Genomic DNA, 14435 nt, shown 5'->3' with positions numbered 1-14435 from the left:
CAAGGACCTACAAGAGATACAAATGCTCCCAGGGGCAGGGGTGGGGCGAGTGTCTGCTTCCCCAAAGGCCTGAAGGGAAAGAAGGCAGGTAGTGGCAGCTGCTAGCGGCCTGCCCAGCGGGAGCTACAGAACTGGTAGCAGGAGCACTGCTGCAGAAAGAGGTGGGAAGGAGAGGCGAGGCTGGCGGAGTCCCTCCAGTGTCTGCAAGGTCTCCAAGCAGCAATGCCTGGCAGGTGAAGTTTGGCTCCAAGGTGACAGAGCCAGCTGTGGCCAAGTTCTTACCTCTCACATACAGGTTTGCGGGAGCCGAGTAGCGTGTGCCCGCCGAGTTGGTGGCCACACACTCGTACTTGCCCTGGTCAGACTCCTCGCTGCTCTCGATCTGCAAGGCACCTGTGGGGACACAAGGTCATCGGTCAGTCACGGTCCGCGTTGTGTGTGACCTAGAACACGGAGGCCCTGACAACATGTGTAAGCCTTAGGCTGTGGCTCACCTGGGCCACTGCCTAGGGCCTGTGTGGCTTCCAGGAAACTCTGATAAGCCAGGTCCCTCTAAGCAAGAATCAAGAACTCGTACTTTGAAGCAAGATATCCTTTACTATGGACCAGTTCCCGTTCCATCCAGGAGCTACCCAGAGTGCCCATCACTGTCCCAAGAGTCCCTAAGGCCTGTTTAACAATAATCATGCCTATCAATTCTCTTATCCCAAAGCCTACAGACCCACAGGCGGAGAAATTCCTAAACAAGCAACGTCCTTGCCTGTGAGAGTCTGAAACACTATCACCTACTTGGAAGGGGCTTGCCTTGGGGCTTGGTGCCCAGCAGCCTCTGTCCCACACTCCCACCACCTCCTCCCACTCTACCCCCACCCTGCGAGCCTCACCCATTCCGGCTACTCTCCTCAGTTTGGTGCTGCTAAAGTGCTTCGACCCACCAAGGCTTCTGCATAATTCAGAAGGCTAATGGAGACTGGAGCTCCCACTCGGGCCGGCGCCCTAAGGGGCTGCTCTGGCCGCAGACGGACAGACAGGAGCCAAGACTGGGAGTGCAGGCAGCTGAAAAGACCCTCTGAGAGGACCTGTCCTGTCAGGTCAAGTGAGTGAACCCCCAAGGTGAAAGATCACGTGCATTTGCCCCCCTCCCCCCAGCAATAAACACTTGAAAACTGCTAGTGAAAGCGTACTGGGTAAGCTATCTATGACACAGAAACTCACAGGGCAAAGCACCATGCCCCTCCCGGAAACAATCTGACAGACAATTACACCCACACAGGACAGTCCAACGGACAGCTAATAACCCCCACAGGACACAGTCTGACAGAAAACCACCTTCTGCATGAACAGCTGAGCAGCTCTGAAGGACTTCTTCCTCTACCCCGACTGACAATCACGCCCACACAGGACAGACAGAACCTGAAGGGCCCCAAATAAAACAGGCCAGGAACCTCAGAGGGAGTTCCAAACTGTATTCGCACAGCCCAGGCCTCAGAGAAGACACTATGGGTCCAAGCTACAGATCTTCAAAGCCCACACTTTGTCTTCCTGCCATCACCACCCAGGGCAGGAGGAGGGCAGAAGGCTGAGGGCTGTAGGTAGAGCAGGAGGGGATGCCACCAACACACGAGGGCAAAGGGCTGGCCTCTCTCCATGGCCTTGCCCTCGGCTTCCCCATGGGTATCAGAGCATATCAGAGCACAAGCCCAATACCCAGCAACTGCAAGACCAGCGCTGATGGCAGCCGGCATGTCATGTTCATGGGGAGAATGGATGCTGCTACAGCAAACGTTGACTGAGCAGGGGCGGCTCAGGGCCCTGGCTAGAGGGGGTTGTCCAAGGTCAGCTCAGCAGAGGTTTGGGGGAACAGGTAGCTGGTGCCACAAGCTGAGGGCAGGAAATAGTGCCTGGTTTGGGGTTACAGATGACGGAAGGAAGAAACCCACCCTCACCCTACCCCCTGTGACCAGAGCCTAAGTCTGGTCAGGAGGCCTCTGCTGGTTATTTTCATCAACTTGACGTCAGCTAGTCACGTGGGAAGAGGGAACCTCAATTGAGAAAAAGTCCCCATTAGAATGGACCGTAGACAAGTCTGTGGGATTTTTCTTGATTAACAATTGATGTAGGAGAGGGCCCGGCTCACTGTGGTAGTGCCAGGGCTGGGCAGGTAGTCCTGGACTGTATAAAAAAGCAACCAAGCGAGCCACGGAGAGCAAGTCAGCTTTCCGCCACAGTCTCCGCTCCTGCTGGAGTTCCGGCCCTGATTTCTGTCAATGACAGACTATAATCGGGACGTGCTGATCAACTAAACCCTTTCTTCCCCAAGTGGCCTTCGGTCGTGGTGTTTATCACAACAACAGAAAGCTAACTAGGACAAGACCCAATATAGACCCTGAGTCTATTTGTACACAGACATCTCTACTCTGATAGGGACACCCAGACCCAGTAGCAGAGAAAGCAGGTCAGTGTGCTAAAGTGATGTGCAGGGAGATCCAGAGAGGGAGGGGAACTGAGTTCTATCATCAGGGCAACAAGTTACATCCCTTGGGAGGCAACCAGCCCCAACTGAACTTCTGTCCCGAGCACTCTTCGTCTTACCCGAGGGTCTAGATGTACCCACAAACATTGACAAATGTGGGAAGAAGATGATGGGATAAAAAACAAACCACCATTCTGTGTGTGATAAACCGTCTACAACCCCACTCTCCTGTAAGTCTCACAGTCTGAGGATAGCAGGTCCTTGCTCCAGTCCTAAGAGGAGGAGACGGACCTGAGGGATGGTTGAGTCAGACTTGAACCCTGATCTTTAGGAGTCCAGAGTCTATGCTTTCTCCCCAGCAGGTTGCAGTACCCTGTTCCGAGAAGGCCGCTTGGAGAGACTGTAAGCTGACAGGTCAGGTGACCTAGTTATGCATGGGTCTTTGTATTTCCCCACTGCCATCTAAAATCTAAATAAAATACCTAAAATAATCTAAAATCTCTAGACCTTGCTGCTGAAGAGATATGAGGGGGGTTTCCTCATTTGACCATAGGACCAAGGTATTAGGAGAGCCAAGTAGTAGTTACTGAGGCTTTTAAGGAAAATGTTCTCAGGAAAAGGGCCAGACTTGGTCATGCTCCCTAACCTTACAGGAAGTGTCTCCATCTATACCAGCCTTAGGGACAGGCTAGGCTCCACTATGGGAACCAAATGGATCCCTTCTACAGGGCTGGCCTAGGAGTGGGGCGCAGGGCTTGGCATCCTGGGTGGTCTCAGCGGGTATCTCCACAATGCAGACTTGTGATGGATGAGGTCACAGGAGGGAATGACCGAGAGTGGCGGTGTGTGGTGGCTGGTGGTGGTACTGTGGGGCTGGAGATGAAGAGACTGGAGAGGTCGGGATGGGTATGGGGAGGTGACGCACTGGACGGGATGGAGTGGAGGTGACCAACGGCAACAGTAGTGGTGTGGCGTGGTGCGGTGTGGCATGGCGAGATGCACGGACAGCATTCTTACCTCTGATTGGTGAACCACCTGGTGAGGTAATTTGAATGCAAATAAGATCAGAGAGAAAGATTAGTACAAAAGGAAAGCCACAAAAGCCAAATCAGATAAAACAAAACACTAGAAAGGGGCCTTAACCATATGGAGAACTTGAGGCATCTGTTTAGGTGACTCAGGTGTTGTGTGAGCAAGCACCAGGCTGGGCCAAGCTGAGTGGGGGTGGAGCATGTCCCCTGGGTCAATGGCACTGCTCTGAGGAAGTGGAGGGCAGGAGGTGTTGATAGGAGTCAGGAAGGCAGGGCTGGGCTCCTGTGACCCTTGCTGGCTGGGTTGATGGAGGGGAAGGGGAAGAAAAGAGGTAGCACCCACCCTAAAGATCACCCAAATCCCATGGGGTAAGGGTCTGAGGAGAGCACTCACCACAACAAAACCAGGGCATTTAAGCAGGCAGGGTTAAGGGGAGAGCTCACATAGGTTACCATGGACCAGGGCTCCCCAAACACGGACTAGCCCTGGCATCCAGCAGTGGAGGGAGGTGTGGGACTCAATCAGCTCACAGCCCAGTGGCTGACAGGCCATAAAACCCACCTGACTCTATTAAGGACAGAGTGATCAGAGCTCCCCAGCCTATCCAGTGAGAGGCAAAGGGCCAGCACCCACCCCTTGAGTGTCTGGTGCCTCAGATCCCTGGGATCAGCAGCCAAGAGGGACAGGCACTTGCCTTCCAAAGCCAGGTCTATTATGAGGCCTGAGCAGGTTTGCCTTCCAACACGTGCCTCTCCCGAGACCCCCACTTCAACCACTGGAGCCAGGAACCTGGAGATAGACCCAGGTCCAAGTCTATCCACCCTCTGGCTCCTTTGGCAGGGGTGGGGTGGAAGTGTTCAGGGCCACAGATCAGGTCCTGTCTCACTGAACTTGGCAACAGCCCCCTGGAAAAATACCCATCTCTATGCACAAATGAGGCAACAGAGACCTGGAAACATTAAGAGGCTTAGATGTGAGGCAGCAGGATCTGGCCCGTCTAACTCAGGGCCTTCCCACTGGACATCCTGCAGACACGGAGACTGGAAGGAAAGTCGGTGGCTGGGACAGGGGTGTATGTGACCGCACGGCTAAGTGAGCACCATCATACCAGTTTTCCACGTGTAGCCAAGAGGTCGGTGTGTGTGTGTGTGTGTGTGTGTGTGTGTGTGTGTGTGTGTGTGCGCGCGCGCACGCACGCGCGCGCAGACCCCTGAGAACCTTTAGGGGTCCACTAGATTAAAACTTACAATTAGTTTCTATAAATCTAAGATGGTGTGTGTGTGTGTGTGTGTGTGTGTGTGTGTGAACATGCCTGCAATCTCAGCACTTGGGAGGCTGAGGCAGGATGACTGTGGAAAGTTTCAGAACAGGTTGGAATATATAATATGCATTATCATGTCAGCCAGAGCCATACGGTAAAGACCTTGCTTTAAAAACAGGGAAAGAGTTACTGGCCGTATTTAGCCACTTTCTCTCATGAAAACAGAGTGACATTTCCTGGAGGGCACACAACCTATAATACTTAAATGTGCCCAAATGCAGCCACATTTAAGCTCTACATTAACAATGAGGATTTTCTCACTAAATTTTTTTTTGTTTTAGAATATAATTATCTTTTTTTAAATTTTAGAATGTTTTTAACACTTAATGGTTTTTAAATTATTTTAAAATAATTAGTAAATATTTACAATTCATCCATCTTAAATATCTAGTACAGTAAACAGCAATAGGTATATTCTAGACAAACAAAGCCACCTTAAGGTTCTCTGAGTTAAAGTCAGCAATACTAAGACCAGAAAGACCACTGACTGCCCTCCTGTCGTCTAAGTCAGAGCTAGGGCAGGGGTTGTAGTATATACAGCCAAGCACCTATGGCTTCTGCTCTTTCTATACTTAACCTACCGACTTCTCAGAATTGTACCCTGCCTGCCAAACAGAGACTCTGCCCTTTCCATTTCACTAGACGGGTATATGGCACTGAAGGGGCCCCAAGAGGCAGCCTCCCAGTGAGCTCAGAAATTGTATTCACACACCGACTGTACCCTCCTGGAAGACCCAGCCACACGCACATCTAGTCAGAGTATCTTACCAAAGGCCTCCTCCTGCAGCCAGAGCCGCCATCTCCACTTGACAACACTGGGTGGTGGGCATGTAGAAGGCTCAGCTGTTCTCTACAGTGGCATTCTCAGGCTATACGGAAGCCCAGCAAAGCCCTGCTCAGGCCTGGCAGAGCTTATGGGCGAACAGCCTCCCCTCGGGACCCAGCCTTGGACCCCATGGGGAGGTGAGGCTGTCGGGGCTATGGTTCTGTCACAGTCACAGTAGGCCACTCTTTCTGTACTTGTCCTTCTTGGGCCTGCCTCACGTCTCAAGCTCAGGTGGCCCATAAGGCTACTGTGGCAGCGTATCACACTGCTGCAGCAGGAAAAAAGAGCCCTTCATGGGGAGCTCACACCTCAGCTGTGCACACTGCCAGAGGTGCTGAGGTCTGGAGCCACGGGACACGGCTACTTCTCAGGCTCCAGGTTTGGTACACGCTGTTAGAAGGCACTGAGCACCAGTTACCTCCCAGGAGGGCCCTTAGACCCTTGTCTCCACAGGTGACCCTCTGAGCTGCGGACAGTGGCTATGATGATCGTGGCCTGTCCTACTTGAGGGGGGTTAAAGAGACTCAGTGGTAACAAAGGGTAGGAAAGCACCCCGTGAACTGCTGGTGACATGAAAACCACAAGGGGCCTGGTAAATACGGAGTGCACAGGGGACAACCCACTCTATGGAGGGATGTCTCCACATGGCTCCATCCCAAGCACTGGACACACAAGAACCACCCGCACCCTGACAGGCACACACCTATGACCCTTAAGTCAGTTTCCTGGTGGTAGGAAAGGTCAAAGGAGCAGCTAGCTATCCTCTTCAGTGATAGGTCCCAAAGGTCAATAAAATAATCCTGCAGTGAGGACTTAGGAAGAACTGAGGATGGTGGGGAGGGGCACCTCGCCAAGCAAACCTGCCTCAGCCCCACCACATCCCATCTAGGTAAGCAGGGCTGGAGACAAACGCTGGTAACTGTGGCTCCTGCGGAATAGCCAGAAGCTGGGTACAGGCTCCCTGCAAATGGGGAAGTGGCGGGAAGCAGGACAGAGACGGTACCATAAACCCGGCAGCAAACTGCCCGTTTGCTTAAGGCAGCTACTCTGTAAGCGGAGAAAAACTGGCGATGGAGTTAATTTAACTGAGGTCAGAGAACTAATTAGGGTGGATCTAGATAGGACAGGATGAGATAAAGCTGGCCATGTGGGCAGGGTGCCTTGACCGAGAGCACGCATCTGACCACGCGGGCAGGGTCAAGGGTTCTAAGCCCAGGGTCCAGTGTAGCACGGCTTTCATAGTCTAGGAGGAAGATGAATAGACAATAGCACAGGCTGCGAGAGGACAGAGTTTCTAGAGAGAGCCCGGAGGCAGGGAGAACAGTGGTATCCCTGATTAAGACAGAGGCAGCGGAAAGAGAAGAGGGGACCAATTTGAGAGCCACGTGGTGGTACATGGAGAGGATGTGATTCCTCACTGGATGGAGTGTTGTGTCTTTCAGGCTGCCACTCATGGAGAAAGGGTCAGTGGGAGCAGGGCATGGCTGTTTATAAAGGAAGTCATTGTTCATCCAAGATGGGGGGACATCCGGAAGGCACTGAATGTGGGCCCTGGAGCTCACAGAGGACGTTTGGGCTGCGTTGACCAGTAGGGGTACAAATAAGGAGGTAGTGACTGAGGAACCAGGAGCAATGTGTTCACCTGCCAGGGGACAGACTGTGTCAGTAAGGATGAGACTGGCAGGTCTCTCATTTGGAGGAACCAGCACTTCATGCAAGGCTAACAGGGCAGCTAGAGGCAAGTCAAGGTGGTAAAGCCTAAGGGAAGGCAGGAGGGTTTGCTCAAGGAGGAAAGGCTGTTGGCCACTTTGAGGACAAAGAGGAAGAGGCCTGAGCAGCATCCGGTGGAGTGATGGGCAGGGGAGGGGTGGCATGTGGTCTGGCACACAGTAAGCACTACATAAATACTTGATGAACAAATGCTGGAGACACCGGGCCTTCCCAGAACTGCTGCCTGCCACAGTCAATGCCATTCGGGGAGGACCTGTAGGGAGGACCGTCTGGCAGCATGGGGAACCTGCCTGGGGCACCCATGAGCAAATGCAGGGGAGACAGCCATGCCGGCCGCTGTGCTGTGCTGGGCAGCAGCCACAAACGCTGCCGGACCATTTCCTGCCTTGATTATGGCTGTTTTAATTAACTGCACTACAGCTGCCTCCATCTTGTTGAGTTTTAATTAAATTAAATGAGCTAACACTTCGTGGGCTGTCTCAGGCGGCCGTGGCTGGGGCCGGAACCCTGCCCTGCTGGGGGGGCTCATCACTCCCTTTTCTCCCTGGCACCAAGACGGTGTGGGCCTGATGGAAGATGATGGGGGGGTGGCTGAGAGTGGTAGGCACCCCTGAAGCCAGCAGAGCCCCCAAAGAGGCAGTCACATCCTTCATGATGTTGACATCACAGCTGATGGACAGCAGGAGCTCAAACCAAAGCTGGTCTTACCAACAACCAGCACGAGTTCTGGAGCAGAGTCTGAGGGTCTATCCAGAGCTGCTAGAATGCAGCCCAGCTGACTCTGATCCTCCTTTCCCACCCACGCCATACCCACAAAATCAGAATCAATTTTCTTGGCGGGAGCCTCACAGGCAGATCAATCAATGGGGCGACACCTCCCTCCTGGTCACAGTGGCATCCTTGTCCCCAGGGCTCCAAAGTGGCTCAACTGAGACATCCATAGGAGACAGGTGGCTCTGGTAGCCAAAGGACAGAGGCAAATCCCCCTAGTTTCAGGCTCTTAAGGTTCATTTGATGCCTGATGAATCAAGCATCACTGGCTCCTTCCCCAGAAAACCTTGCTGCCTAGAGAAACACAGACGTAGGCTGGGCTATGGGAAAAGTAGAAGATGAAAATCCAGGGGCGTCCTCCTCAGGCCTGTCATGCTTGAAGGAGCAAAACCAGCCCTGGCATCTAACAATCCCAGAAGGATCAGGGCAACACTTGCCACTGCATCCTTTTCCCAAGGCAAGATCTGGTCCATGACATTGGGGACACTACTCAGTCTGTCTTGGAACGTTCACTCCCCATCCCCATGAATTCCCCAAGGTACTCATGGCTCCTAAACTCTGCCCTCAGCTCACCTGAGCGTAGCTGCTTGATGCGGCCGTTGCTTAAAGTAGGGTCCACAGGAAGGAAGTCTTTGAACCAGGAGATCTCAGGGTCTGGATTCCCACCAGCTGCACACAGCATGGTGGCCGTACGAGCCTTCTCCACCACCTTCAGCTGAGGTCCCATGTCAATGGTCGGGAACCCGGCTGGCAGCTGGTCCTCTGCAGACAAAGGGTGACATGTGCATTAGGACTGGCCCTGTTGTCCCTGAAGGCCTCCCTGTAGCTGCTCCTGACTTTCAGCTTAGTTGGGACCCACAATACCCTTGTATTTTCCACCCCTGACTTCTAAGCATGAGCCCTACCCCAAAAGAGGAGTCAAGAGACCTAAGTCCTTTTGGCAAGGCAGGGGCTGCAGGAGGGCCCGCACTACCACATCCCTGCTGGGGAGTTTCCAAGTCTGGGAAGCACAGACTGAAGACGTCAGCACTTATCTCTCTAGGTCCTGGGAAGAACAGAGATCAATGCTCTGCTGGCTGCAGCACAGAGTGCTATATGGACACTGGGCGGGGGCGGCAGGGGCGGCAGGGGCGATACAGCTCTCAAAGCACCAACGGCCACAATTGCACTGGAGGCTCTGAGCTCGTCCAGCATCCACTTCCTTGTCAGCACACGTGATATCCCTGCTTGGCCTGCATCCCTTCAGCTCTTCCATGTGGCAGAGCCCCAGGTCACTGACCCTGGCACCTGTCCTCTTGATGACCTAACTCTAGAGTCTTGCCTCTGACCATTCTCTGCTGCAGCCTTGACCCTTGCCCTTCTTTCTCACTCAAACCTGACCCTGACAACCATGACCAGGCCCTAAGGACCATGTCTGAGTATGTGCTGGCTAAGACGACCAAAATAAAACAAACAAATAGCCCTGGTTTTTCCTCTCCACTTTTCCTGGAGCTGGTGACTCCCAGAGGAAATCACTTGCACAAGGCCCATTCTTGCCTCACACAGGTTCCTAAAGCAGCCCTCATGGACTGGGACAAAGCTATCCAATCTCCATCTCTCAGAAGCATCAAGAACTGGGAAGCCAGGTGCTGGACCAGTATAGACCATGGGGAACATCCATCTCCACTACTACCACCTTTAGGGCCTGTATGTGCTCTTTACTCTCTGTTTTCCATCTGTCTGCTGGGGTTAGGTGCCCACTACGTAAAGATACTTTAAAGACTTCATCGGGGCACTGGGGAGTACCTGATACAGAACCTGCACCCAGAACCACCCATACAGAACAGGTGGTTCAGGTACTGAAACTGTAGCCTGAGGCCCCTTTCATTCCAGACTGGTAAGAAGTCCTTCCCACTGGAACACAACCATCGAGTGTTCTCTAGAACTCAGCAATCCCTCTCCTCTCCCAGGCTTGGTTCTAGGCATTCTCAATGAGGGCTCTGGGAATGTCTGCTTTTGTCTACCTTTTGCAAAAAAAAAGAAAAAGAAAAAAAAAAAAAGAAAAAGAAAAAAAAAACCAAACAAAACCTTGGGCCTTGCGGTGGGGAAAAGCGGCACAACTCCGCGCTTCCTTCTCGCATGCCCAGCGCAGAGTTACTGTGTGAGAACATTTGTTGAGCCAGGCTCCCATGCTAGGAAGACTCAGCCTCAAAAGGGAGAAAAGTGAAGGGCAGGTGGCAACACCAGCTTTCCCTACCCACTCTGGAGACCTAAGGGGGGCAATTAGGGGCCCAGACATGAGAGGAAGCTGGAGGAACCACATCAGGCAGAGGAACGTCATTAAAGTTGCAACTTCTAGCCAGATGGTGGTCACGCATGCCTTTAATCCCAGCACTTGAGAGGCAGAGGCAGGCAGATCTCTCAAGGTCAGCCTGATCTACAAAGTGAGTTCCAGGATAGCCAGGATTGTTACACAGAGAAACCCTGTCCTGAAAAAAAAACAAAACAACAACAAAAAACGTTGCAACTTCTAGGGACATCCTAGAAGGGTATCTGGCTGGGCACAGGAGAATTCTCTGCATGGCCCCGACTTCCCTGGAACTGGCTATACACGCCCCTGCTCACGGTCCTGTAAGTTCTGGATGTAAACACTGGGTCTCCTTGGTTATAACTATGATCCCACGGTGCCCTGACTCTCCACTCTGATTCTTGAAAAGGATTATATTAAACATAGGCAAGAGAACAGAGAGAGCTGCGTGTGTGCAGCTTCTTTGGCCTGCTATCAATTGGAAGATTGATAAAAGCAAGATTGATAGCAAGACTTGAGGCCTAGGGGCACCCTTCACACCCCTTCCAACAGTTGGGGATGCTCAAGACTGCTAGAGCTACTCACTGACCAGGGCACCAAACTTGTTCTTCCAGATTTTATGCCTACCTGCTTGAGCGAATGGGGTGCAGAGTGAGGGTAACTAGGTCCTGACAGAGCCATAGCCTCTGTCACCTACCTGCCAGGAGGTAAGGACCAAGGATGAAAGCACTACAAATGCTTGCAGCCCCATGTCCCAGGAATCTACTCTGAATTCTTGACACAGGGAAGGTCTTTGGGACCTATGCCAAATTAAGGACAATTAATTTTCCTTTCTCAATTATCACGCCCTCAAATGGCTCGTCCTTGGCTCAGATCATCCCTCAGGCACCACTGCCAAAGCCTAAAACCAGTGAGTGTAAAGAGCTGTCTACTGAATAGCAGGGCCCAAATGCCAGTCCCGTGTGCCAACTAGGCTCCCAGGCGGTAATAGAAAGGCTGCTCTCCCCCACCCCCGCCCAGGGGTGTGTGTGACTCTCTCAGGAGGACCCCAGCCCCTCAGGACTGACCAGATGCGATTTCATCCTCCTCTTCCAACTGGGAGCCTTAAGCATATTCACACCAGTTAAGGACAACAGATATTTTGCAGATGCCTGTTGAGTGACTGGCTCCATGCGGGCCAGCACGACTGGCACACTTGCCACCGTCACCCCCCAGTGCCACCAGAGCTGTATCTAGAGGAGTGTGAACCGCTCGGGTTAATGACCAAGGCAAATTTCTCAAGAGGATGTCACTGTCACTTCCAACCCATCAACAACTGAGAAAACTGAGGCCTCTGGACACCAGGGATAAAAGGTTCCAAGCATGAAGCATTCACTCTGTTGCAGGTACTCTCTAAAAGCTTTACAAAATGACAATCTTTACCAAAACCCTATGAGGCATATGAGCAAATGGGGACTTGGCAGAAATCTAGAAACCCGCCCAAGGTCACTCAGTTAAACTGGAGGTGGGGCTTGAAGGAAAGCCCTGGTAAGACCCCAGTGCTTTAGACGCTTGCACGAAAAGGTGGGCAGGGCGGGGGGGGGGGGGGGGGGGGGGAGGAGGCAGGGGCGTCCCTGGGGGGAACCACGCCCTTTCCCATTTCTACACCTTCAACTGACTTCCGGCTCCACTGCAGACCCACCCCCCACCCCCCAAGCACACACGCCCCTGCGTTTTTTCAGGTGCTACGAAGATAAGTCCACTGCTCCCCACATGTGAACACCCCTGCATGCATCCACGTTCCAAAGGCGGGATGCACGGGTCACGCTATAGACCCTCCAAACGTGTCCTGCCAGTACAGGGGCTGCCGGCGCGGGAGGGCCCCTCCCCCCTCCAGGCCACCCGGTAACCATGGCGACGGTGGAGAGGCGGGTGCCACGGTGGAAGGGCTGCGCGCGCTTGTGTCCGAGCGGGCACGCGCCTCCGTGTCCAAGTCCTACTGGGCGCCGCCCTTCCCGCCCCCGCCTGGGCGGAGCAGCCGCGCCTCCACCCTGGACCCTGCTTGGGGGGCAGGCGGACGTCCCCCCCCCCACCCTTAGGCATTCCAGCTCCACCGACGCAGTGCACCCAGCTCCCGCCTGCCAGGGTCAGCACAGTGTAATAGGCTGTAAGTTGCTCTGCATATGTAGTCCGCAGTGTCAGCCAGACCCTCCACTGCACCTAGGGTCCCCAAAGCAGAAAGAGAAGCCCACTGAGGCTTCGGGGGACTTTGAAAAGGTACCAACCCGGTAGCTTAAGCCTGGACAGTCTCCACACATAAGTAGCAGGATCAATCGAAAGTCTGCCCCACCTGAACAGATCTGTGCACTTACAGTGAGCATTCAAGTATTCATGAATGGCTCCTGCACCCAACTGCGCTACCCTTTAAATACTGTACTTGCGAGACCTAAACCCTTCCCTGGAGAGGTCCTGGTTGTCTCAGAGATGAGAGGGCATGTGGCAGGGCGTGTCTAAGGATGGGGGAGCAGGGAACGGGCTTTAGGTCCCTCAGCAGAAGAACTAATCAGTGTGACTCCACCTCTCACCTGCTATCTTGGTGACTTCCTGGAGGAAGAATCAAGAATGTGCACAGAAGGCAGAAAGCTTCCCCTGCGCGCTGAGTAAAGACTATAAGGAGGATGGAGGGACAATAAATAGCAAGGTGAGTCTGCGGGTATGTACTGGAGTTCTGAGAGATGAGGACACGGGAGGGGTGGGTGGGGAAGTTTAGACCAACAAGCTTCAATGACTGGGGGAGGAGGGAGGCTGCTGAAGGCCCCTAGAGAGCACACACAGGTCTCTTTGTCCAGCTCAGCCTGGGATGCCTGGGGCGGAGTCTGGGCCAGAGGCTGGGGGCTGCACCAGGGAAGCTAACAGATGGAGATGCTTTAGAGGGGAGGGGGTGAAGGTAGGGGCAAGCACCAGCACCGTCTGTCAGTGAGACCTCTTCACCCGTGTTTACCCAGCTTCATGGCATCTCTGAATACAGGCACATATGCGCATGCACATACCCAGGCTCCCTGGGGTGGTACCGTCTGTGCGGCTGACCCCTCCTCTATGCACGGGCATATAACCCTGTCCCTGAACACGCAGACACCTTAGAAACATGCACAGCCAGGGACCTAGAGAACTACATGGAGAAAGAGACAGGTGCAAAAATAGAAGCCTCCATGTGCATGTGGAGGGGCATCCGCAGTGACAAGCACCTGTGGAAACAGACTCCTGCAAGCAGATCCAGAGGCGGTATGCACAGAGATATGGAACACAAATGTGAAGAGATTCAATGTCAGAGAGACACATATGCTAAGATGCATGCACCTGGGGACACAGGCAAAGACCAAAACCATGCAGGAACCTCTGTGGGTGGCCAGACCCCACCCTGCCATTCAGGCACTCCAAGGAAGCCCAAGGCCACCTCAGTTCTGTCCCCAAAGCAGCTCCATCATCAGCGAAGACAGGGTCAAGACAGCAAGCCCTCCCAAACCTGTAAGCTCTCATTCTCAGGGCCTAGCTGCACCCCACCCCCAAGTTCCCAGGCATTGAGGGGGGCCTGAGGGGCCTCAGGGCCCATCTCCCTTCGCAGCTTTCAGTCTCGACTTTCAGCTGTTTTTCCAAGAGAAAACTCCCACCTCTTCTAGCACTCAGATTTCATCAAACTTGGCATCTTAAAAGCCTGTTTTGTTTTTGAGTCTGAGCTGTTTGGGGCCTGTCGGCAGCCAGGCCTCCTTCTCTCAGTAATTCCCCCTCCCCTGGGCTTCCCTGGCACTCCACATAGTCCTACTCAACCTGGCAGGTGAGGCCTCCCCACCATGCATACTCAGTAAACCCAGGGGCCACTGCCTGGTCCCCACATTTCAGTTCCTGGCTCTGGATATGCTGGGCACTCCCCCTCCTGGTGTTCCTCTCCTCCAGTTCTGCTCCATGAATATTCTTTTTAACCATTCACCTCTCTAAGTTCAAGCCTTGCTCCCAGTCA

The 14435-nt window shown here is 53.4% G+C and overlaps 1 protein-coding gene across 4 annotated transcripts in view; it reads right to left on the bottom strand.

The window, feature by feature from the left end:
* Nucleotides 1-14435, bottom strand: part of Ptprf (protein tyrosine phosphatase receptor type F) — an 83643-nt gene that overhangs the window by 41504 nt on the left and 27704 nt on the right. For all 4 annotated transcript variants that reach the window (XM_038334093.2, XM_038334095.2, XM_038334094.2 and 1 more), the window contains 2 exons: nt 8728-8916; nt 283-393 (listed from right to left, as the gene is read on the bottom strand). In XM_038334093.2, coding sequence (XP_038190021.1) covers nt 283-393; nt 8728-8916 — 300 coding nt within the window. The remainder of the gene's footprint in view (nt 1-282; nt 394-8727; nt 8917-14435) is intronic.

The sequence above is a fragment of the Arvicola amphibius genome, chromosome 6 (assembly GCF_903992535.2).
Source record: "Arvicola amphibius chromosome 6, mArvAmp1.2, whole genome shotgun sequence".
In the NCBI taxonomy this organism is placed as follows: Eukaryota; Metazoa; Chordata; class Mammalia; order Rodentia; family Cricetidae; genus Arvicola; species Arvicola amphibius.
This window is presented reverse-complemented; position numbering and strand designations above follow the sequence as displayed.